Here is a 22,924-nt window from a genome sequence, read left to right as displayed (position 1 = left end):
TTTTTTTCTTTTTTTTTTCTTTTTTTTTTCTTTTTTTTTTCTTTTTTCTCCTCTTTTTTTTTTCATTAGCAGGCTGTAAAGGGACAAAAGAATAGCTTTGTATCAGATTCCCTCAATTAAATGTAAAGTACATCTGGACAGAGCCTGAAGATCCATCTTTCACTGGCAGTTGCAAAGCCATCGACATAATAAAATAATACTCTGATTGGTATTACAAGGCTGCATTTAAATCATTGGCATTCATGCTCTGTGTCCGTTGCAGGGAGCGCAAGCCCTCCATTAGAGAGAAGCTTAATTTTATACTGTGATCTGTGTAAGATATGCAATGAAAATGAGAGGGGGAAAAAAGCTTTTTCAGAGCTGGAGACGTAATAATAGGAGGCACAATGAATGTCTGGGCAGCATTTGCAGTTACTTATAAACTGCAGGTGTCAAATGCATTCTGGAAAGAAGCTGAATTCCAAGTTTTAATTACAGCCAGCAGGTTGAGGCGTAATTCAAGGCTCGATAATACCTTCAATTCATAGGAAAACTCCTCCTGCTATCAGCAAGAAGTTTACACCGAGATGAAGGAGAAAGCGTGACCTCCTCGCAGTAGCTAAACTCTCGACTTCTGCATCCCACTGTAAAATCCTGAACAGCCTTGGTGCTTACGGCGCCTGTTCCTTGTGCGATTATCTCAGCAAGCCTTCGCATCACACGGGAGCCGAACTGCTAACGCTCCTCTTGTGATCGGGATGAGAAAGATGCAGCATTGCAGCTTCCTTCTACCATTTCCCTTGGCTCAAATGTAACAAGTACAGCTGTTTCACACTGTTTGCCACCGTGGAGAAGCCCTGAGCACCAGCCAAAAGGAGAAACAGGCAGCTTTGGTGGAGCGGTCTTCCAAGGGGTACCAAGAGCTGCCTGGGAGCTGAGGGCCTATTCTGGGTGTCATGGAGGGCTGGAATAAACGGAAATCAGTGGAAGCGCTGACTTTCAAAATAGTTATATTTGTACTGACATCACCCACACATACAGAAGAGCTTTATGTCATCACCAAAGATGGCCCCACCAACGGCATACGCAACTCAGTACACAACACCTACACCTTCACAACACCCCTGTGAGGCAGGGCAGTGCCCTGAGCCCTATTTCACAGGTGGGGAGCCTCTCAACTGAGCAACAGAAAGTCTGTTGCAGAGCAAGAAGGAGAGCGTGGGCTTTCAGAGGGCAGCCACAGGGCTGCTGCTTTGTCAAACACCCTGCACTGCCAGCAGCTCCTCTGCTCCATCAAGGCCATTTCTCCTGTAAGCAAATGGCCATAGCCAGCAGGAGCAGGTGATGACAACTAAATCCTCACAGGTATAAAATTCATCTTACAGCTAGAACTGGGGAGAAAAAAAAAGACAACCTGTGAAAAGATCAATCTGACTTGTAACCAAATGCCAGCCTTAAGTGCCTACTACATTCCTAGTAACAAAATAAGTGCGTATCAAAAAAGTACTTTAAGTAGTCGTGACTTTTTATGCCTACCATCCTAGAGTCACAGAAAACAAGAAGAAACTGGAAGAACCCCGAGAGGGGTCAGGAGGCTTTTTCCCCAGCTCCTGTGATGCCTTGTGGTAGTGCCCTTTCAGTAGATGGAGCTTATGGTGCTAGCTTGGCTACAGGTGTCAGAGCTGTCCGATGTCACATCAGGACCAGCATCCGTGCCATCAGGATCTGCTTGATCTTTAGCAAAGTCGATGAAAACCTGTAAGTTTAAAGGATGACATTCAGTATGTGACAGTGCAAAGAGCTGATAGTGTGAATGAATAAGAACAGAGGAATGGCTGTACATTTGGCTGAGCCTGGAGAGCGCGCTCAGGAACAGATTCGCACTGCATTTGAGAACTGCAAATGTTGTGGGGTTCTTCTGGCTTAACGTAAGACAGTGGATGCATACTCCTGTACTGCTGAACGGACACCTGGGAATGCAAAGGTAGATGTCCCTGCAGAACCTAATTGTCCTGCAGCTCATGTTTCAAAATACTAGTGAGATAATACCCCCGTGTGGTAGTTCATTTTGATTACAGTGTAAGACATCTATATTATTACTTTATAAACCTATCTGTCTACATATAATTGACATCTATGCAGGCGCAGCTGCATATTATATAGGTAGGTATATATAATCACACATAACAGTCTGTTTGAACAGTATCTAATGAATACATAAAATATTCTTACTGAAGCACTACAGTCACATTTGCATACACAAAATCCGTGCCGTCCTCTCACAAAACATGACTTGGGGCTTCCTGCTGTTTGTCAGCTGGTTTCTCTCACAACTACTGCCCTCATTAAACAATATTGAGCATATCCCTTGTCCCCCTTTTCTGCTCAACAATTCATAGGATTACAGGGCTTGTTTTCTAACTCCTGTCTCTGGGGCAGACCTAACAGATCAGATACTGATGCTCAACAGACTGCTCTCCTGGATAAATCCTTATGAATCCCTTCATCTGAAGCATTTTCTACAAGGTTCAGATGCCAGTGGGAATGTTGTTCCAAGGGACAACGATAGGAACATGCCATGAAAGCTAAGTTTGGAGTAATGCTCCATGAACTTACAATCCAAATACAGTACAGGAAAGAACAAAATCAAGCAAATTTCCCTGACTGTCAGGAAAAATCTCTCACCAGGATGCCTAGCATTGAGCTGCGGGATGATTCATAATCCTGCCCTTCATCTTCATCCTTGAGACTGCCGAAATCAGCACCGACAAGGAAGAACAGATCTTTTATGTGACAGGCAGCATTCTGTGTGTTTTCCCAGTGCCAGCATGGCTATCTGGAGGCAATAGTACTGATAAAGTATCCCCAGGAGGAATATGGATGGAAATCCCTTTAAAATGGAGTCCATTGTGTGCAGCAGTCCATTATGTGCAACCATCAGTCTGCTCACTCCCCTGTTAACGGTTCAAAATGGATGGCCACACATCCTTACCTCCTCTAGCGTCGTCTGACTCACTGAGAAGTGCCTGATTTTGAAGGTTTCTTTGCTGGCTTCCAGGAGATCAAATATATTTGCTACCCCTCCTGCTGAGACTGGAACATGGTACTCCACCATGTTGAAATGACGATCCTGCAGAAACAACAATGATGGGGTAGAGTTAGGAGGCTGCCTGTGAAGAGCAAGCTGCCTCACTGGCTGTCTGGCTGAAGATGAAAGCACAAAGGAGCTAAACCAGGGGAGAATTTAAAAGACAGAGCATGCCTTCTGTCCTCTGGTTCCTAAAGGTGAAAATACTACTGTTTGCAGTTGATCAGTGACCATCTAATTACTAATATAAAGTGCATCTGCATACAGTCCAGGCTTCAGTGGAACCACTCAGAGGTGCAGAGGGTCACCAAACAGCTGCCTCACAAGATTGCTGCAGCTGCTTGGCTGAGGTTATTTAAGGCATCAAGGAACTTGGATAATCCAACCCTTGGGCAATGCTGCTGATAGCTGTAACAAGTGCATGTGCATGAATTTCTTACATTTTGAGAGCACGGATCTATATGTACAGCAAGTTACAAGACTTCTATCTTGCAAGATACTCCTGGTTAATGTGGAAGGACTCCCTTGAATGCAATTGTCCTGCTTACCTTCAGGCACGTATTTGGGAAGTGTGACTTCATGAACTCTGTCAGTGTCTCTGTGCCAACTGTGCTGCTATTTAAGTGCATCTTCACAGTGAATCCTCTTCCAAACCTAAGAGATAAGGAAAATCACAATTAACACAGTAAGAAAGAGAGACAGATAAAGAAAATCCCTTGAGAGTGCTGCACAGCCTCTTCAGGGAAATCTAATGCAGGCAGAGTGCAGCTTGAATGGGGTCAGGGTTGTTAACCTGGAGTGAAACTCAATAAGGAACTGGGCTGTTGTGATAACTAACAAAATCAAAGCTCAACCCTAACACGCACTTTACATTTTCAACAGTGAATTACTTTGGAAAACACATCTCTTGGAAAAAAGGCTGTGAGAGAGCAAAAAGCATGTTATTTAAATGAATTTCAGTGGTACAGTAAAGAACATAAAACAGAAAACTCCTTATTTTGATGCCTTGTTAACATTGTCTCATGTCCTGAGCCCTCTGAGCTGTGTTAGTAACTCCAAATGCCAATCAGTTGAAGTGGAGTGAGAACATTTTACAGACCTGCTCTTGATATGCTGCAAAGAGCCAATGCACTGAAAACTCCCATTCACCATAATTGCCAGCCTGGTACAGAGGGCTTCGCATTCTTCCATGCTGAAAAACCAACAGAGAAACTCTAATAAGTCATTGAGAAGGCATACAGAAAGCAATTATTTTGGTGATCAGAGAACAACACTGCATCTTCCTCAGGGTAGAGTGGGTCTATGTGGGCATCCCCATCCAACCCTAACCCCACCCAGCTGTCACGGCCCAGTGCCCTGAAATTCTCTCAGGATCAGCAAGGATTTGAAGGATGGACCTCTTCATATCTCTTGAAGACCCTGAAACTGACAAGGAAGCCAAACCAGCCCTACCTGTGAGATGTGAGTATCACGGAGCATTTGTTCTGCACTTCCTCACTGATGATTTTCCAAAGGTGGCGTTTAGCATTTGGATCCATGCCGGAGCTGGGTTCATCCTATTGGGAAAGACAAGGCTGCAGTGGGAACTCCCAACCTCCTCTGGATTCCTTACAAGAACCGAGTGGCTCTGATAACACCACCTAAGATCAACCCTGCTGTGCATTTTGTATCCTGGTGCTTTCCATTTCCACACACACCAGAAGTAGAGTCTCAACCAACAAGCATTTGATTCCCAGGCGAACCTGCATTCTGCTTCTCTTATATCCTGACAAAGTAAGTGTTCCACTTCTTCACTGATAGAGAAAATGAGCCAGAGATCAAAGACAATATATTGCCTTCTACTTTGTGCATTGCTGATGAAATTGTTAGCTGATTTCTGATGGCCAGATTGTTATTGTTAAGGGTATTGTACTATATGAGGCAGAAACAAACAGCTTGGGTTCGTGCAGCAGTCAACAGAGAGAAAATTTCCCCACCTTCTCTTTTTATTCAGATTTTGCATGTCACAAAAGTTATCAAATGGCTGGTCTGATCACTTCTGGCCACAGAACAGCTGGGCAAGATACAAGAGCAAGGAAGGCTTATGTTCACTAAGCCTCCTATTTAACACTGCTCTTAGAGCACTGAACATATTTAGAAACATTGAAGGCAATCATAGAATTCTTAAGAGTAAAAGGGACCTTTGAAGTTCATTTAGCCGAGCAACCCTGCAGTGAACAGGGACACCTACAGCTCCATCAGGTGCTCAGAGCCCCATCCAGCCTGACCTTGGGTGTCTCCAGGGATGGAGCATCCACCACCTCTCTGGGCAACCTGTGCCAGTGCCTCACCGCCCTCACTGTAAAAGACTTCTTCCTTATACCCAACCTAAATTTCCCCTCTTTGAGTTGGAAACCATTTCCCCTTTTCCTATCAAAGCAGACTCTCTAAAGAGTCTGTCCTCTTCTTTCCTGTAGCCCCCATTTAGACACTGACAGGACGCTCCTCAGAGGCCTTCTCTTGCCATGACTCGGGTACAAAACCTTGCTGTTTTTTGATTTGTTGAACCTCATGAGCTTCATCTAGGCCCACTGCTCAACCTCTGGATGGCATTCCATCCCTTGGGTGTGTCAACTGCACCCCACAGTTCTCCGCATTTAAAATACAGCAAGTGGAAAAACTCAAATGAAAGTATACTTTAGCAATGGAATATCTCATGGAAGAACTTAAAAGTTCAAAGGGAAAGAAAAATGGGGAAGCCAGATCTAGAAAAAAAAAGGGTTATGTTCTAATATTGAAAGTTGCTCCTTTGGTCTCCTATTGCAGCCTTGGCTGCTAATTCTTTTTGCAAGACTATGCAGGAGCACTAAAAAAATTTATCCAAAGCACTAAATCAAGAAAGAGCTGGGAACAAGGAAAATTTAACTGGCAAACAGAAGATCTACTTTTGACCTCTGAAAGATTCTAACACAGAAAATGGTATTCACTGCTCTTTATGATCTCAGGGAAAATGTAACACAGAATCATAGAATGGCCTGGGTTGCAAAGGAGCACAATGCTCATCTGGTTCCAACCCCCTGCTGTGTGCAGGTCACCAACCAGCAGCCCAGGCTGCCCAGAGCCACATCCAGCCTGGCCTTGAATGCCTGCAGGGATGGGGCATCCACAGCCTCCTTGGGCAACCTGTTCCAGTGCCTCAGCACCCTCTGGGGGAAAAACTTCCTCCTAAGAGGAAGAGCTGAGAAGAGGGGGACGATCACCTCCTTCTACCTGCTGGAAAATCAAATCTGTATGCTGGAATCTAAGCTTTCCTTTGATGCACATGCTGTCAGGCTACTTTATTCAGTTTGAACACTTGGGGAGTGTCCTGCAGCCCGTGTCTAGAAAGACCGTTCAAGTGTTCCCCTGGAGGGACACTGGAGACCTGCTCAGCTTTCACCCATCAAGGCCCCCATTTCTCACCAGCAGCAGAATAGATGGATTCCCAATGAGAGCCAGAGCAGTTGACAGTTTTCTGTTGGTGCCATAACTGCACATAGAGGTGACTCTGTCTTTGTAGGCCATCAGATTCAGCCTGTGGAGAAGCTGAAGCACGATCTAGGGGTGGAAGAGTACTGATTTCACAACAGAGTCCAGGAATTAATTACCAGTATACATATACATTGATGGCCTAGTTAAATCAATGTAAAGGCTCCTGACAACTAGAAAATGCTTCAAGTCAGGCCTTGGTGTTACTTACTCCTTTGATTTCTCTCTCTGGGATGCCATGGAGTCTAGCATAGTAATACATGTGCTCTTCCACTGTCAGCAAGTCATCTAAGGCATCTTCTTGAGGACAGTAGCCAAAGAGAGACCAGTGTGCCTCGGTGATGTCATTCAAGGACCTTTGTAAGGAATTAAGCGAGTCATTTCAAACAGACCAAATTGCCAATGCGCTCTGCAATCTCCTGCTTCCTACCCCCTCCCCGAGCCTTGAAGGAAAATGCTAAGAATTTGCAGATCTTCAATGTTTAGGCCCTCAGCTCTGCAAGGAACTGTATTTGTGAGCCACATTGTCTAGTATGTTATTCTCCAATTTCCATCAGCCTTTCAGACAGCACAGCTGCCACCAAGCCTATTCCTGTTAAAGAATGCTTGGAGATGAGTCCTCGTCTCCAGAACAGGGAGATCTGTGGATTTGTGTCTGATCCCATTTGTAGCGAATGAAGTGAAAGAAACACCACTGAGTACAGCAAAGGTATGACAGCAAATGCAAACCCTAATGAAGACACTGCCATCTTCAAAGGGTTACATTCCCTGTCTTATTTATTTTTGCTGTTTTGAACGTTCGAATTTGTTTCAAACTTTCATATTTCCTTTTCTTTGCCATCCAGCCTTATAAACCATTCCTGGGCTGATTAGCTTATGTGCCTTCCCCTGAAATCACATCTTGCATACCCAGAATGATCCTGGACCCGCAACCTTCCGCTGGATGCTCCGATATCTCCTGTCAGCATCTTAAAGATGGTTGTCTTCCCAGCTCCATTCACACCAAGCAAGCCAAAGCACTGGGTTATGAGACAGAAAGGCAGAAATGCAACCATGCTTGTATTTATAGTGCAAAAATACTGCACCGAGATGAGTGCTCAGTGCAGCTTGTCACTTCTTTTCTCTGGCCTCTTGAGCAAGATAAATTGCAAGAGCAGCAGAGATACTTGGAGCATACAAACATTATCATGGAGGTTTTTTATGGTACAATATACCGCAGCGTATATTAGGACCGTTTGTCTAATATGGTGAAGAATCAAGGACGTGTCTCTAATGGAGTCATTTCTTTTACTGTGAGGTGCATTCTCACAGTGAGCTCGCCTGACAGGCCAAATCCCGCTCATCTCATTTGTGCCAGCCTCCCATTGACAGGAACAGAGCTATTCATAGGAATGAGGTGAGTGAGGTTTGTTCTGTCATTGGTAAAACCTCAACGTGACACAAGATTTTCGTCAAATAATCTCACTAATGCACTACATTAATAAGATTAAGAACTGGCTCCCCGTAGTGCAGTTCAGTATCTCATGCTAAAATCCATATTTTATTGCTAGGGCCGAAGATACACAACGGTGTGTCACGTAAGCAATCACCACTGTGCTGATAATTACTATTATTTTGATATCATTAACACAGATCAGCTGCTTTGAAAATCCTTGTGTGCTGGGACCCGACCAGAGGCAGGGCATCCATCCAGGGTTCAGCCCCCACCTCAGGTCTGTGCACCAACAGTAGCTGTGCACAGGGCCATGGCCTCTGGTGACAGATGGGGAATGGCACCCCAAGCCCCATCAGTGTTGGGATGACTTTTGCCAGGAGTCAGAAGCCTCACTGCCAATTGTGGTTTGGAGAAATCATCTGCCAAAAAGTTCAGTGACCACACTGCTCACATGTGGCTGCTGTCCTCCTGCCCAGCTCTGTAAGTCTTTTCATATACCCTGTGGCTCAGTGATACTCAGGAGTACTTCCAAGCCTTCCCACTATTCAGTTTCACGGCCTGACATGGGATCTGGTCTCCACAGGCCCTATAAACTTTCCTCTGGGTCTCAGAGATGCTCCATGTGCTCCCATCTTTTCTCCTACGTGAGTGATCAAAATCTACCAGCAACCTTTATTTGCTACTGCAGCCCCAAGAATTAATACATATAAAAAGTGCAAGGTGAAGGAAGGAAGAAGCCAGAGTGGAACAAACCATTCCAGCCACGCTGGGACAGTGGCAACAACCGGGGAGAAGATGCTGGTGGGACTCTGGACCTGCCCCAGTGTCTCTCCCCATAGCTTTAATCAACTTGCTTACCTCTCCAGCAGGAATCCCCAGGCTGATGTTTTTCACAGCCACAATGCGTTTGTGAGGAAGGTGGTAGATCTTTGTGAGGTTCTGAAGCAGTACCACATCAAAGTCAGCTTTGCCGGACTCTACTCGGACCCTCTCTGCCTGAACATCCCCATCTTCTTCAGTCACAGACAGCAGAAGTGGGGCTTTGCCATGCACTCTGTCAAACAGGAACCTAAGAGGAGGAAATAGGGTTATTATGGCATTATCGTTTAGCAGTCACAGACAGCAGTAGGTCTGTATGTTTGGGGTACTGAGGAGCCTTCTTGTGAGATCCCAAGGTGTGCAAACATACACAGGCTTGCAGTTTCTATTCTCTTTTCCTACTTAATCTTTTCAGGGAATTCAAGAAAACCCAGTGTTCCCTTTATGCCTAATTTTTCCTCTTATTCAGCAAACATTCTGAGCTGGAGCAGGCTCTGCCTTGTGAATACACTCACAGAGCCAGGGACAGGTTCTTGCTTCTCAATGGAGAAAAGAAGAGGCTCTCAATGAGCTGACTCCTCTCACCAGCCAGCTGAACACCAGTCCACCAAAGCCAGAGGCCTGAAACAGGGAGGCCTGAGCCAGCAAGGACTAACAAGGGACTCTGGTAACACACACATATTTAGAAGACATCCTCATTACTGGTAGGTGCCAGCATTGCTGCCAGAGGAAAATTCTTTTGTGTTTGCAGAATGTCTGGGAAATACATGGGATTCGTAGTGGACAGCGATGGTGTGTGACTACCCAGAAAGAACACAGTGAGTGATGGCTCGGCCCGTTCTCATCGAGGTACTCCAGATGTTACTTACTCCAGTGTGCTGTTCCAGACCTTCTGAACCATCCCATCGTGAACTGTCAGACGAATGGCAAAAAACACGGTGCCCTGGATAAACATGGCAAGCAGCTTGGACGTGGTCTTGTCCAGTTCAAAGGTTTTGTCAGGGTAGTCCACACCGTAGGCTTTCAAGAAGCCCAGCAGTGCCTGATCCTGCGACAGTTCGATCAAGCCGTAGCCAAAGCAAAATTGTGGGAACAGAAGGAAGGCGTGCCTTAAGTTTTCAGCTAGATCACGCAAGCCCTGGGGAAAAAAGAAAGAAAAAGCAACACCACAAGAGCAGAGTCACTGTTTTTATTCATGGAATAAATTCATAGGTTTCACTATGGAACTGAAGTGTAACAATTACATTGGGATTTGCTTGTGTCTCAGAGCAGAGATAAATTGAGAGCAAAGAGCTCTAGAGACAGCTCATTTCGCAGACACAAGGTCAGAAAAGTCAAGAGGCAACTCGGAGGCTGTGATCACCCATAGTAAGTAGCATCCAGCTCCTGTTGCAGGAGCCTAGAGCATGCAGCAGCCAGAAACCCACTCATGAGCCAGAGCTGAGTCCTGCAGCTGCCCAAATTAGCATCACTGCATCAACCCACTGCAGAGGACTGCCTGCTCTCCAGCTCTGCTCCTCTGGAGCGCTGTCCTAACCATTTTTCTCAGACAAACATCCCCATAAAACTCAAGATCTGACTCTCATAGACATAAAGGCTTTTCCAGTTAATTCGTGGCAAAGCAGCTGAGTGCAGTCTCCCAGCTATGTGCTCTTACATCTCCAGCAGAAGAAAAGACTAGCACACACAGCAAAGTGGAAAGGCTGCACATTTGTATGGGGACAGACTGACTCCCTGCCTCTGGGGCACAGAGGGATAAATGCAGATCATATTCTTACATCCCTAAAATCTAGGGGGCTGCTTAGCTACACAGCAAAATCCAACAGAGCTCTTGTTTTACAAAGCAAGTGCCCTTTCTTTAAAAAACAACAATAATTAAGTGTAAGGTGTACACTTTGCATTTTATTCCACTGATTCCCAGGGATGTCTCTATTTAAGACAAGGCTTGACATCACTGTCTCAGGGTCGTTTTTTATCCTTGCAGGGAGAAGGTGATTGCATTACGGATCGAGATGACAGGCAGCCACCGCTGGGCTTAACGCAGCGCACTTGACACTCAACGCAATGAAATCCAGTTGTCACTCTCAAGTTTGTACTGCAAGAATGGAGCTATAGTTTAAGTTCCCATCAACCTCCTATCAGACATCCACACCTTCCTGCCTTTCTCAGCAAGGGCAGTTCTTGTCCTCTCTTGTTATATTCTTCCCCCTGTCACCACCATGCTCATCTTGGCTGGGGGAACAGATCTACACAAACAAACAGGATTTGTATGTGACTCACACCCTGTCTACCCTGTAGTCTGCAACTCCTGTCCTCTGCTTGGTTGACCAGAAAGCTGCTAAGGACCTGATCAAACCCACCAAACTCAACAAGAAGCCTCCTGTTGTTTCGCTCAAGGCTTGGTACCGTTGGGGTTCCTACCTGGTCTGTAGCTTTTTCCTGGGAGAGCAGAAACACAACGGAGTGTGTAATGATGGTATTGATGCCAAAGAACAAGTTGACACAGACATAAACGATGAAGGCCATTCCAGTCTCCTTGAAGACTCCAGCCAGCAAGTACATCCATGAAAATGTTGCATACCTATAAATCCCCAACGGCATAAAGAGCAATTGAACAGTAACTCAAAGAGTAATTGAAAACCAATAACTAAAGTCCTCAGACAACTTAACAGTTCTGTCCTGGCAAATGACTAGACTCCTATAGTACAGGAACTTAATGGAGGACAAATGGCTTGATATCTGCTAGAACTGAGAGAAGTTCATGATACGCAGCCCTGGCTGAAAGCAGATAGGCTGGGCCTGGAGGACTTAAAGTCAGGGAAACAATTTTGCAAAGTTTTCCAGAATTTTCCTGGGTTTTTTTTGTTGTTTTTTTTTTTGGTTGGTTTGTTTTCCCCTTGTTGCATCTCAAAAGTTCACAACAGTTCAGTAAATATCTGCTTACAGCCTGAGCTGTCACTGTGAGCTGGAATGTTTTGTATCCTCACAAAGATCTTGCAGGCACGACAGCAGCTTAGCTCGCTCTGTTCCTGGAAGGAGTCACCTCTTGCTAAGTTGGCACTGAAGAAGAAAGCCCGCTTATTTCTCTGTTGGATCCCAAATCACAGCCTGCAATATCCAGTTCCTCACTCTGATATTTAAATTGCTTCACACTTACCCAAAGAGTAGCAACAGAAGAAATACTGCCAGTAAGTTATTGTTGTTGCAGAATGCTGGTATCTGGAAGGATGAAATAACTCCTATCGAGAGTCCAATAGGGATCATAAAAAGTACCTGTAGAAAGATATTACAAATATGTTATTAGGACAATAATTCTTCAGAATTTTTCTAGAATGATACAGAAGCAGTAAAATCTGAATTGGGTCCCACTGTTGTAGCTAAAGGAAACTAAATACAGGTAAGTGTCTCAGTCTTATTTAGGAAGTCTTGCATTTGAAGCCTATTTGAATAGGCTGAATTTTGTTTAAAAAACTAAAGAAAAAATAATAATAAGGAGAGAAAAAAAAAGAGGAAAAAGAGACCTAAATGGAAAAATACCCTTTGGGTTTTCTGTTAGCCTTGCAGACAGGCCAGTTCATTGCTCTCTGTAAATCCAGTCTCCCCAGAGTCAAGCTACAGACCTACCATGGGTCTGCCTCAAGAGGTTCCTCTTTTTCTCAGCTTTGGGATTCAACAGAATTTCCTGGTGGGGATTCACTGAGAAATACCAAGTTGCTGAGAGTGCTGGATTAGTTTCAGCCTGCTGAATACTGATTGTGGCAAGGACTCCGGGGATTCTTCCACAGGCTGATTTACAAATATGCAGTGCTGGAGCAAGGTTTGGATCAGGGAAGCAGAAACACACCTGCCCCATTCTCCAGCCCCCTTGTCATGACTCAAGGAGGCTGTGGCAAGCCAGACTGTGGCCATGGCTGACAGACCCCAGGGATTTCAGCCCTTAGCTCTGGCTGCATCAAAGAGGGGCTGCCACTCAAATACACTTGCAGAATTCCTATTTTCAGAAATCGATGCTGTCGCTGGGATTTTAGCAGAACACAACTGCACTGATGGAAACTCATAGGGTATGTGGAGCTGATCACCATCACAGATGGCAGTGCCAAAGCTCGTGAGCAGAAATAGTCCTGCACTTGCAGATCTCTAGCTTCGTGAGGGTTTGACATCATGCACCAACGATAGTTCTTAAGACACAAAGCGCTTCAGTCTACAGATACTGTGTATGTGATGCTTTCCAGCAGTGCTATTAACCCTCTTTGCCACAAGGAGACTAAAATTCAGAGTACAAGGGCATGTCTATGCTGCATGATGCAGTACAGCGCTGAGGAGCTCAGCTATCTCTAGGAACGTGGTAGCAAATCTTTACAGCACAGTGCAGCACTCTAGAAAGCGACCTGCTCATTACCTGGAAGGCACAGAGCTACACGTAAGCTTCCTGGCTTAAAAACATTTACAATTGATAGAGCATTCAACTAAGCAATGCATTTTGCCAAGTAGAGGACTGTCAGCTGTGAGATGTCTGCTAATGTCATTCCCCATGGTCGCAGGGTTTCCAAAACGGCTCCAGTTTCAAGCCCCAAATCTTTACCCCAGATGCATAAAACCCACCTGACAACTCACATAGTCCTGCAAGCTAACAAAAAAGCTGCTTGCTGCTTGCATGATAAAGTCGAAATCAAGCCCTGGCCTGTTCTGTGCTGCTCTCATATAAATGTGCTGAGTGTTTTGCATACACTCAAGAGAGAAGGAATGCCTTCGCTTAGCAAAATCCAGTGTTGCAGTTCACATTTAATCGTCTTCAGTGCCTCTGAGAACAATTAGTACATAACACTCTTGGTAGTGATAATATTAATAAGCCTAGTCAACCAACTTTAAATAAAGAACTTTTCCCCCCTCCTGCTGCTGAATGCCACTCTGGATGCATTTAAGAGTTTGAATTATTTACCAGATCATAAACGAAGTTTGTCACCCAGTAGCTTGTCATTCCAATGCCTGAAATATGCTGCAGTTGCTTGGCTTTGGTTTGATGTTCTTTTACTACGTAGAGCACGAAGCTTGCCGTTGTGATGGAGTAGCCAACCAGAACAGACATTGAAACTATGATATCAAGTAAGCTGTTGAGCCTGGGGAGAAAGTAGAGAAAGATATACATGGTGAGTCGAGGCGGTCGGCTTCCCTTGTTGAGCTGGTTAGAGCTTAGAAGCATAAAGGACCTGAATCTGTTCCAGTGTCCTTTGTTGGTTATTATGCCTAGGAAAAAAGTCACCCCCAGATTCATGAAGGATCCCACAAAAAACACCCTAAAAAGAAACATCCTGTGGCATACAGAGTGCCGCTCATGCATAAAGGCAAGGAAGGCAAGATGAGAGCAGTTTTCACATTTGGAGGGAGATATTTAGTAATTTAGGCTGCTTAGTGGTTTCCAGGAAGCAGGCTTGCTTCTTTTGAAGCTGAACAATTCAGGCATCAGCCGAATGAATCTTCTTACATTACTTGTTCTTGACTCTGTCCTCCTGGATACGGGTGAGCTGATAAGAAAATACCTACAAAACCAAAAAGAAAATAAATGTTAAAAGTAGCTAGCTTAAAGTTTCTTTCCTCAGTTCTCGAGGTTGACAGTAATACAGGAGACTGAATAGAGAAGAAACACAGACCAAATCTCTTTTTGCTCTATCACTGCAGTGTGACCTTGGGCAGGATTTTGAGAGGCTCCATCTTCCTATGATTCCACTCTGATGCTCAGCAGCTATGAAATTCAAACCCTAGGCCTTGCTTCTGCACCTGCCCACCTTTAAGGGCTATATATCTTTCACTTCAGCAAGAATGCTTTGACAGTGAGGAGAACAATTTTGTCTTATGCAGCTGGAACAAACAAAGAAAAACAGTTTGTCCAAAGGAACTAGTGGCAATTGACTTGTTCAGTGCCCATAAAAACTATTACAGGGAGGAAGCTGGGGGGCCCTGTTGGGTCAGTTCCAACCTCCAGCAAAGTCCAGAGCCTCGGTCACACTTGGGAAAGGGTTTAAGATAAATTTTATGCCTAAAAATGAGGTTCTCCATCTGGATTTAGGCACCTAAATAAATTCCTCAGTTCTCAGGGGGTGCTGGGGAACCTCAAGCTGCTATAAAATCCAAAAAAAGATTTGCTAGGACATAGCAACTCTGAAATTTAAACTCTCCTGGTGCCTGACTTTTGGCAGCTACACAAGGGGGGAGTATTTGGGATTGTTTTCCCTAAAACAAGAACAGAACTCTCTGGCACGAGGGCCAGCAAAGAGCAGACTGCAGTTGTAGCCGACCAGGTGCCAAACCAAGCAAATAGATTCGAAAGGGAAGATTCCTCAGGAAATACATTCCATGGAGGGAAAAATCCTCAGCCTTGTCATCAGTGAGCAAAATAGAATTGAAATCTGAGGCTGCTGATAGAGCCCCACAAACAGCCAGGAAATGTTTTCCTTCTCTAAAAGAGGGAGAAAGAAAGATACCGTCTGTCTAATCTGCTAATGCTTCACTATAAAGCCATTTTCCTGTGCTGAAGCTTAGGCTAGAAGTCAGAATTTCCATTTCAATGCTTACTCTTTTTTTGTTGGTTGGGATTGAGAGAAGAGAAAGCACAATATACGAAAGTCAAAAGCTATTATGACTTGCTTAGTGACAGGGTAAAAAGCTCTTTATGTATTTTTTTTCTTTTTTAAAGATATGCTAAGTCAAATGTACTGAAGCAGGACTGGCACCTCTTTCAAACTGCTGAAATGACAACACGCTTTTATCTGGCCTTTTCAGTGCTTCTTAAACTGTCATTTATTTGTCACAACAACAAATAGATTTAGCTGCCAGGGACATACCACGCAGACCGTCTGTTCAATTGTATTTCAAACTGGATTTACACTACCCCAGGGGAGCTATCCTCATCCATTCATTTTATTTCCCCCATTCTATGAATTGGATCATTAGTGGGAAGTGGAGAATTATCTGCCTGGTCGTTTACTACTAAGCATTTCATTCAGAAAAGAAAAAAACAACCAACCAAACCAACACGCATACACAGCAGGACAGATGGAATAAAAACTGCTGCTATTCTTTCCCGTTGAAAATTGCTGTTTTGCTGGTACCAAACTTTCCCTGTGAAAACTTTCTGACTGTTCACATAAGCTTTGCTCCCACAATGCATGCGCTGGGAATTCAGAGGTGGGGTGAGCATCACTGCTTAATAATTCAGCTGCTTTGGGATGCTCCTGCTGCTGGAAGCTCCTGTCTCTGCACGCTGGCAAGGACTGCAGCTTTGCCACTGCATACAGACAAGCTTGAACCCCCTGACCTCGAGGCACCCTGTGAGTCTCAAAGGCACGAGCCTTTATTCATAGGATGGTTGTGGAGCCAAGGTGCTGCTTTTGCTTGTTGTGAGGGGAGCTGCAGTGCATCAATATGCGGAGGTGGGGAGAGAGATGCACTGCTTGGACTTGAAATCAGCATTCTGCTGCGTCTTGAATTCGTGGCATAGCACTCAAAGCTTCAGCAGATGCCTTTTCCATTGTAGTTAAATTCAGATCACTGAGGAATAATAGTTTTATGAGCAAAGAGACACTCAGCTATCTCACTGCCACCTGGAACATCCCAGGTGAGGGGGCTTGGCATGGCCGCAGTGTGGCCGGAAGGGCAGCATTTGTCACAGAAAATCAGGGGGGCATCCTGCAAACAATCTGAGGGAGCCTTTCTATGCATAAATAAGAGGCACTAATCAAAAGTGCCACAACGAGAAGCAATAAATCAAATACCAACTGCTGACATTTTTTGGATGAAGCGAGCGTTTTACACAGGAGCAGGGGTCTTCCCTCTCCAGCTCCCTAGGGTCTTTGACAAAGACAAATGAAATAAGTGATTTATTCATGTTTCTCAGTGCTGTCTTTAAAGGAATCTGCATAATTTGGAGTTTTAAAAAACGACCTCACTGAAGCCCCCCCCCAGTGGGGAGAAATTACCTGTTTGTGTGAAGGGACACCTACCATATCTGGAACTCTCATTTTTTGGCAGATTAGCTCGAAGAATGAAGTTGTTCAAGCTGTTCAGATAGGCTGGAAGGCTGTGATAACCTTCGGGATTGTACCACACCTGCACACGACGGAGAAATTGAAACAAATTGGGAGATAAATTGTGACTGATAACATTTTGGTTTGTTCTTCTTGCACAAATGAATCAGCCCGTAGCTGTTATCTCAAGACTTAAGCTCTACGAGCTAAAGTCCCATGATTAAACCACATCAGGTACCAAATGAGTATAAAAGCACATTTCATTTAAAACATGAGCAGTCCCATCAGCTTCATTTGCCTTCCGAGGGAGAGGAAAAGAACTAACTGGATATGTGATATAAAACCACAGATACGTGGTTTCTTTTCTATCAAACATCAGCTTCCCTTGAAAGCAAGTGGGATCAGATTATTTTAGGGCAGAAAACACTGCTCTTCTCATTCAGCAACAGCCCTTCCTATAGTCATGATCACTTTTTGCCAAAACCACGATGAACTGCAAGGACTGAGGGCCTTGCAGACCAGAGGAGATGCACTTTGTGGGGATTTACCCTCTTTAGGAACCACTTGCAGCACCCGGATTAGAGGTGTAAATTACTTCTAAAGCACAAAGGGCTTAGGCTATTAAGATTACAGGCTTCAATACAGCCCACAGCACCCACCTTTGCATATCCCCAAGTTCTACATGCTCAGTGACTTCATTCTTCTTACCCTAGCAGAGCAAGTACTGCTAAAGAAAGAGGGGGCTGGAAGTCAGCCTTGCTTCCAGTGCTACCAAAGTTTCAGGTTTCTAATCTGACACGTGATTAGCAAATAGCAAGAGCTTTCAGATCTAGAATTGAAGGGGTGAAAACATTTGAAAATTGATTACATGAGCTCTGAGCATCAGCAAAACAATAAGCAATGAATCCTGTAATTCCCTTTGACTGGGAACACCTCTGAGAACAGCACTGCTTTTGCAGGAACACTTTCCTGGTAAGCTAAGTTTAGCATGGAAACAACAGGAACTCATCTGCAACTCTCTCCTACCTCAGATTTCAGCCTTAGTGCCTTTAATGCTGATGTGTTACAACATTTTCACTGAGCAGAAACAGAGAAATGGGTAAATCAGAATGTACAAGCCAGCCCTAGCAAAGCTACATACGTTCTCCCATGAGATAAAGGTGCCACGAACCAATCTTTTCACATCTGGGTAATAAAATTATGACAGCAGAAAAATTGTTTCCTATCCGCAAGAGAAGTCAGACCAATAAAGAAGAACGGGAAGAGGAGAGAAAATGAACTGAAAGTCATCTCTCCCATGCCAAGCTGCAAGATTTCAGATGTTTCCCCTCTCTCTTCTAAAATATCCCCAAACTCAACATCACTCCAGTGGAAGTGAGTTACCTTGGTCAGTGTTCTGCTGGGGGGCACTGGCTTGATATCAAACTGGAGATCTCTCGTCAAAGGCATCCCAAAACTCCAGCCACCATACCTGAATGAAAAATCCAGAGGGAAATGCACTGTTACGTTCACTCAGAAGCTGTAACAGCATGGCTGGTGTATGTTAGCATGGGCTCCTCAGAGGCATACATGCACTGCATGGCACCATAGTCTCAACTGTAGACTGACTTGAAAGAGAAGAACTTATCACGCTACATGGCGTGAGATATGCCAAGCCAACACTGCTGCAGGAGCCCATATCTGGAGAAAACAAGGGAAACAAACTCAGCAGTGTTACCACAAAACTGCCTCAATTTGAGAAGTACTTTGGAGATGCTTACTTACCACACTGAAACAAGATGATTGCTTCTTTTCCAGAAGATGAGCAGCTCAGGTTAAATCAATGGACAGGTGAACGTATTCCTTGACAACCTCAGTGGCAGGCTATTTTTGCCCTACAACATGCTGTGCAGCTGCATTGCAGGCTCCAGACATAATAATAGTTCTAACAGCCCCATTGTGCAAGAAAACACTTCAATTCTCACCTCCATCCAACATGGGCATTTGTTTAAGTGAAGTGCACACCAAGACTCTCCAGACAATTAAACCTAGAGGAGAATCTCTCCCCAGGGTTTTTTACTTCATGACAGGCTGTGTCAGATTTTCCTCTTCAGAAACATTTCTGAGCCAGACAAAAGCCCATCTACAGCCCCAGCCACCAGCTCATTGGGTGACTGACGTTATCCCCAGATGCTCTCTGCTATGATCAAGCAGATCACTTAGACAAAACCTTTATCTTTAACTCTATGCTTCTAGTGCATTTTACCTCCTTCCACTAGATTCACAGAAGCTATCAGCAAAGCGGTCCTGCTAAGCCTTGCCTACACCATCCCCTCTTTAAGTACAGGGATGTAAGTCTAAAAGGATGCTCGTAGTGCAGTTAAGAGAAAGAATGGAGATGCATGCCATACCGTTTCTGCAGGAAGTCTTTGGTGGTTGCCAGAATGTAGCTCTCCACGTTGTGCCCCGTAACGTTATAAAGCATTCGTGTAGAGAAGGTCCTTCTGTGAGGGGGGGTATAGTTCTTCTGTGGGCACGTCTGAGAGGAGACAAGGGAACAAAGACATCAGTGACTGTGCTTTAACTGTAAACCTCACACAACAGGACAGGGCTGAGAGCTGACAAAGGTGACATTCTGGTCCTGGGACCAGTGCTTAGAGAAACCACAGGGCCAAGACGCACAGCATCCAACCCAGCGTGCTGTTCTCGGTGTATTTAGAGAGGTGCTTCAAAACAACCTTTGCTTCAGTCTACACTTCAGATTCACTGACATTAGCGAGACCTTGAAATGTGCTTCATGCTAGGCAGGAAGATTTTTCCTGAATTAACTCTGATCCCTTTTAGCAGAGCTGCAGTGACTGCACTGACAACGGCAGAAGGCAAAACAGCTCACGGAGCACAAAACTCCACGGTGGCCTCAAACTCTCACCTTGCATTTCACAGCAGCTACGCTTTACATTTTAACTTTACTGTCAGTCATTGGGAATATTTTTCAAAGCTTCAGAGAAACCTTGGATTAGTCCCGAATATAGAATTTAACACACTGAGGGTCAAAATTGCATTGACTGCTTCATAAGGTTGAAACGTCCTCCACTGGACAGCATGCTGGCTGCTTCCTTCAGCTCATCCATAACAAAAATCCTGGCCTCCCCTATTGTGTATCTGTTCAAAACTCTACATCAGAATACACAAAACAGCTGCCTTCATGCTGAGGAACACCTGCCTGTGCCTGTTAGAGGTGAGAATCAGCTTTGAACATTACCCTGACTTAAGAGAGAATTGATGCCAGTACTTCTAACGATGTGAAATTAAGTACATGCCCAGTAAAGTGCATAAAATGGCTGTGCTTGAAGAAATGTCTAGGAACTTCTGACTAAGTACATGCTTTATCTTACAAACAGTATCATGCTGTGCCTGGAGTTTGGTTTCTTTCTGGAATAAAGCTGAAGACAGGTGAACAACACTGTGGGGAGGAGAGATCAACGTAATCTGGACATATTAAGTTCTAACTTTTTTTAGTCTGCCTTTCCCCCCTATGCATCTAAAGACATGGAGCTCAGCAGGACCCATATCTGGTCCTGTATGTACTACTGCAAGGCAAATAACTAATATTGTTAATCACCACTATTCATAACGTGGAATGGTGCAAAAGCAGATGGATCCAGTAGACTTTGCATACAGTTAAATTCTAGCAGTAATAGCTGTGCTTTCATATAATGACAGTGCTGTATAAAATGCAATTTTCCTCTTGAATATACACTCACCTCTGCTAAATGGGACAATCATACAACATTCAAAAACACCATTAAGTCTCTTCCTATAGAGGTGAGCAAGGCAGATATATGAGCATGCAAATCTTCTGAGGTTACTGTTTCCTTTCCTGTCCCCAAGCTGGTGCACTCTGTCATTATCCAAAGTACAAAATCAACACGACCAGAAAGGGAGAGATGGGATTTTGAATACCAAGTTCCCACAGATCCCCATTCACAACCTGCTGGTTTCCCACCAAACTCCCTCTCTTTTGGGTTTATTCCAATTACCTGGATGCCATCGGTGCAGTTGCAGGCAGAATACTTTGTTGAGGGGTCTCCAGTGGTGATCCATGGGCCAAGCATGTCTTCATTTAAACACTGCCTGAAAATGAACACATTCTCCTCTGAGGGTCTCTATAGCCAGAAGTGCATATGCTACTAAGATGGCAGTAAGAGGCTTCAGCAGAAAAGGAAACCTCCTTTTGCCTGCTCTGGAAATACCTGTCCTCCCACTGATTTGGTGGAGAACCTTCAGCACAGTTCCCCTTGCCTGCATTCATCCAGCTGATTAGAAAGAACCCAGACACTGCTTCATTCCCGCAGCACTTGGCCAAAGCCAAAATCATCTTCCAATACAGAAATAGGGGATACACCTGGAAAGTGCTGCAATGGGCCATACTGACAGCAGCCTCTACAAATACTCAGCATAAACATTTGCGTGCTGATGTGAGGCACACTTGAGTACATAACCTGCCCTGGATTGTGTTACTATTGAAAACTCATCCTCAGAGCCCCAAAGAGACCAGTCCTCATAGGACAGCTTTGACTTATGAATAATAGCTATGCTGAGAATGTAGCCATGAGCAGAGCAAGCTTGCACCAGCCTGCCAAAGGCTGCTTAGATATCTGCAGCGTGCTTAAAGAATCTGTAAGTCAGTCTGGAAAGAGGCAAGAAACATTTTTCCTCCAGCATCCACATATGAAAATTCTGCAGACAATCAAGGATGGAAAGAGGTCTGGTGGCTAACGGAGTTACATCAATTCTCTTGCAGACTCAGGATTTAAATGGGAAATAAAAAGACAAGAAGTACTTACGAATTGCTTTCATTCATGCATGTGTTATCTGTCCCAGGGAAAGAAAGCATCGAAGCAACTAAAGCATTTGTTGTTTCATTGAAATTCCTACAATTTAAGAAACAAACAAACAAAAAAAACCAAAAAGGAAAATATTCAGCATATTTCCATCACCACTGAGCAGAGGAAAGATGTCTGAAAGAAATGGGATTTATTTAGGATGCTAAATAAATGTCCTGGTGCTAGCCCTGCATACAACTTCAGTCCTTGCAGCACATGAGGGCAGACACACAGGTTTAAAAGAGCTGCTCATTGCCTATAGTTGCACATCTACCCCTGTGACTCACTGCCTCCAGATCAAAGCAACATACAGAGAAACTTCTGAACAATCAAAAACTCTGTTTCCATGGAAAAAGGATCCACAGACATTTCCAGACATGACTCCTCATCTCAATCAGTTCTGACACCAGTGAAGTCCATTCGCTTTAGGTCATTCAGGAAAATGCATTTGTCTCCCCTGCAGTGATCTACCAGGAGAAGCAGGGAGCCTTAGGAACAGAGGACTCAGAGACACGTGGCTCATCTGCCCATCCAGCAGTACTGAAGCAGAAAGGCATGAGCAGTCCCAGGAAAGAACATCTGACAGCAGATGGGTGATTTGTAACGACATTAGAGATGGATTTCATATTGCTTTCTAAAGAACCACTGGAGAAACGCAGTTTACCTCATGAAACCAGAATGATACAGACTGTATTCATTATGGTAACCAGATATTTAAGCACAATTAAATCAGTAAGTGGTGATGTGTTAATCATGCCCTTCAGTTCACTGCATGCCTTGGACTAGTGAGTCCTGGACAGGACAGCAGCACATCTTCCTGTTCTGACAGAGAGGCAATCAGACAGCTCACAGGACAGATGGAACTTGATCCTATAGCTGCAGTGTTGGACCCAACTAATGCTGCACCTCCATTTCAGATTGGGGAAGATTGAACACTTTTTAAAAACCATTTTGAGGCAGGATGGATGTCACAGGGACAGATGGCTCCAACGGCAAACACAACAAAGAGTATTTCTCACATATTTCACAATTAATCCCAGCTTACAGATTGTTTTTCCAAAGCTTTCTGATTGCTGGCGTGAGCCGAGCCATCTCTCCAAGAGACACCCCTAGGAAGAGGATTTTATCACTGTGTTATCTGCATAACACCTTTCTGCTGTACCTGCTGAGGAACAATCCTGACAGTAAGAACTGGGCCTTGATGGGTTGA

The 22,924-nt window shown here is 44.4% G+C and overlaps 1 protein-coding gene across 1 annotated transcript in view; it reads right to left on the bottom strand.

Moving 5' to 3' along the window:
• Window positions 1-972: 972 nt before the first annotated feature.
• Window positions 973-22,924, bottom strand: part of ABCA12 (ATP binding cassette subfamily A member 12) — a 78,160-nt gene continuing 56,208 nt past the window's right edge. Inside the window, exons 37-55 of the mRNA XM_042822362.1 lie at window positions 21,676-21,762; window positions 20,869-20,962; window positions 19,240-19,367; window positions 18,233-18,320; window positions 16,826-16,931; window positions 14,311-14,365; window positions 13,768-13,945; window positions 11,986-12,101; window positions 11,250-11,409; window positions 9,698-9,966; window positions 8,868-9,078; window positions 7,484-7,593; window positions 6,786-6,930; window positions 6,509-6,643; window positions 4,520-4,623; window positions 4,167-4,259; window positions 3,616-3,721; window positions 2,972-3,109; window positions 973-1,735 (exon numbers count right to left, since the gene is read on the bottom strand). Coding sequence (XP_042678296.1) covers window positions 1,616-1,735; window positions 2,972-3,109; window positions 3,616-3,721; window positions 4,167-4,259; window positions 4,520-4,623; window positions 6,509-6,643; window positions 6,786-6,930; window positions 7,484-7,593; window positions 8,868-9,078; window positions 9,698-9,966; window positions 11,250-11,409; window positions 11,986-12,101; window positions 13,768-13,945; window positions 14,311-14,365; window positions 16,826-16,931; window positions 18,233-18,320; window positions 19,240-19,367; window positions 20,869-20,962; window positions 21,676-21,762 — 2,443 coding nt within the window. The 3' untranslated portion in view covers window positions 973-1,615. The remainder of the gene's footprint in view (window positions 1,736-2,971; window positions 3,110-3,615; window positions 3,722-4,166; window positions 4,260-4,519; window positions 4,624-6,508; window positions 6,644-6,785; window positions 6,931-7,483; window positions 7,594-8,867; window positions 9,079-9,697; window positions 9,967-11,249; window positions 11,410-11,985; window positions 12,102-13,767; window positions 13,946-14,310; window positions 14,366-16,825; window positions 16,932-18,232; window positions 18,321-19,239; window positions 19,368-20,868; window positions 20,963-21,675; window positions 21,763-22,924) is intronic.

Source organism: Centrocercus urophasianus, unplaced genomic scaffold, assembly GCF_019232065.1.
Source record: "Centrocercus urophasianus isolate 14NV4802_14NV808 unplaced genomic scaffold, USGS_Curo_1.0 seq_20, whole genome shotgun sequence".
NCBI classification, from domain to species: Eukaryota; Metazoa; Chordata; class Aves; order Galliformes; family Phasianidae; genus Centrocercus; species Centrocercus urophasianus.
The sequence above is the reverse complement of the archived record's forward strand: the minus strand, read 5'-3'. Positions and strand labels throughout refer to the sequence as shown.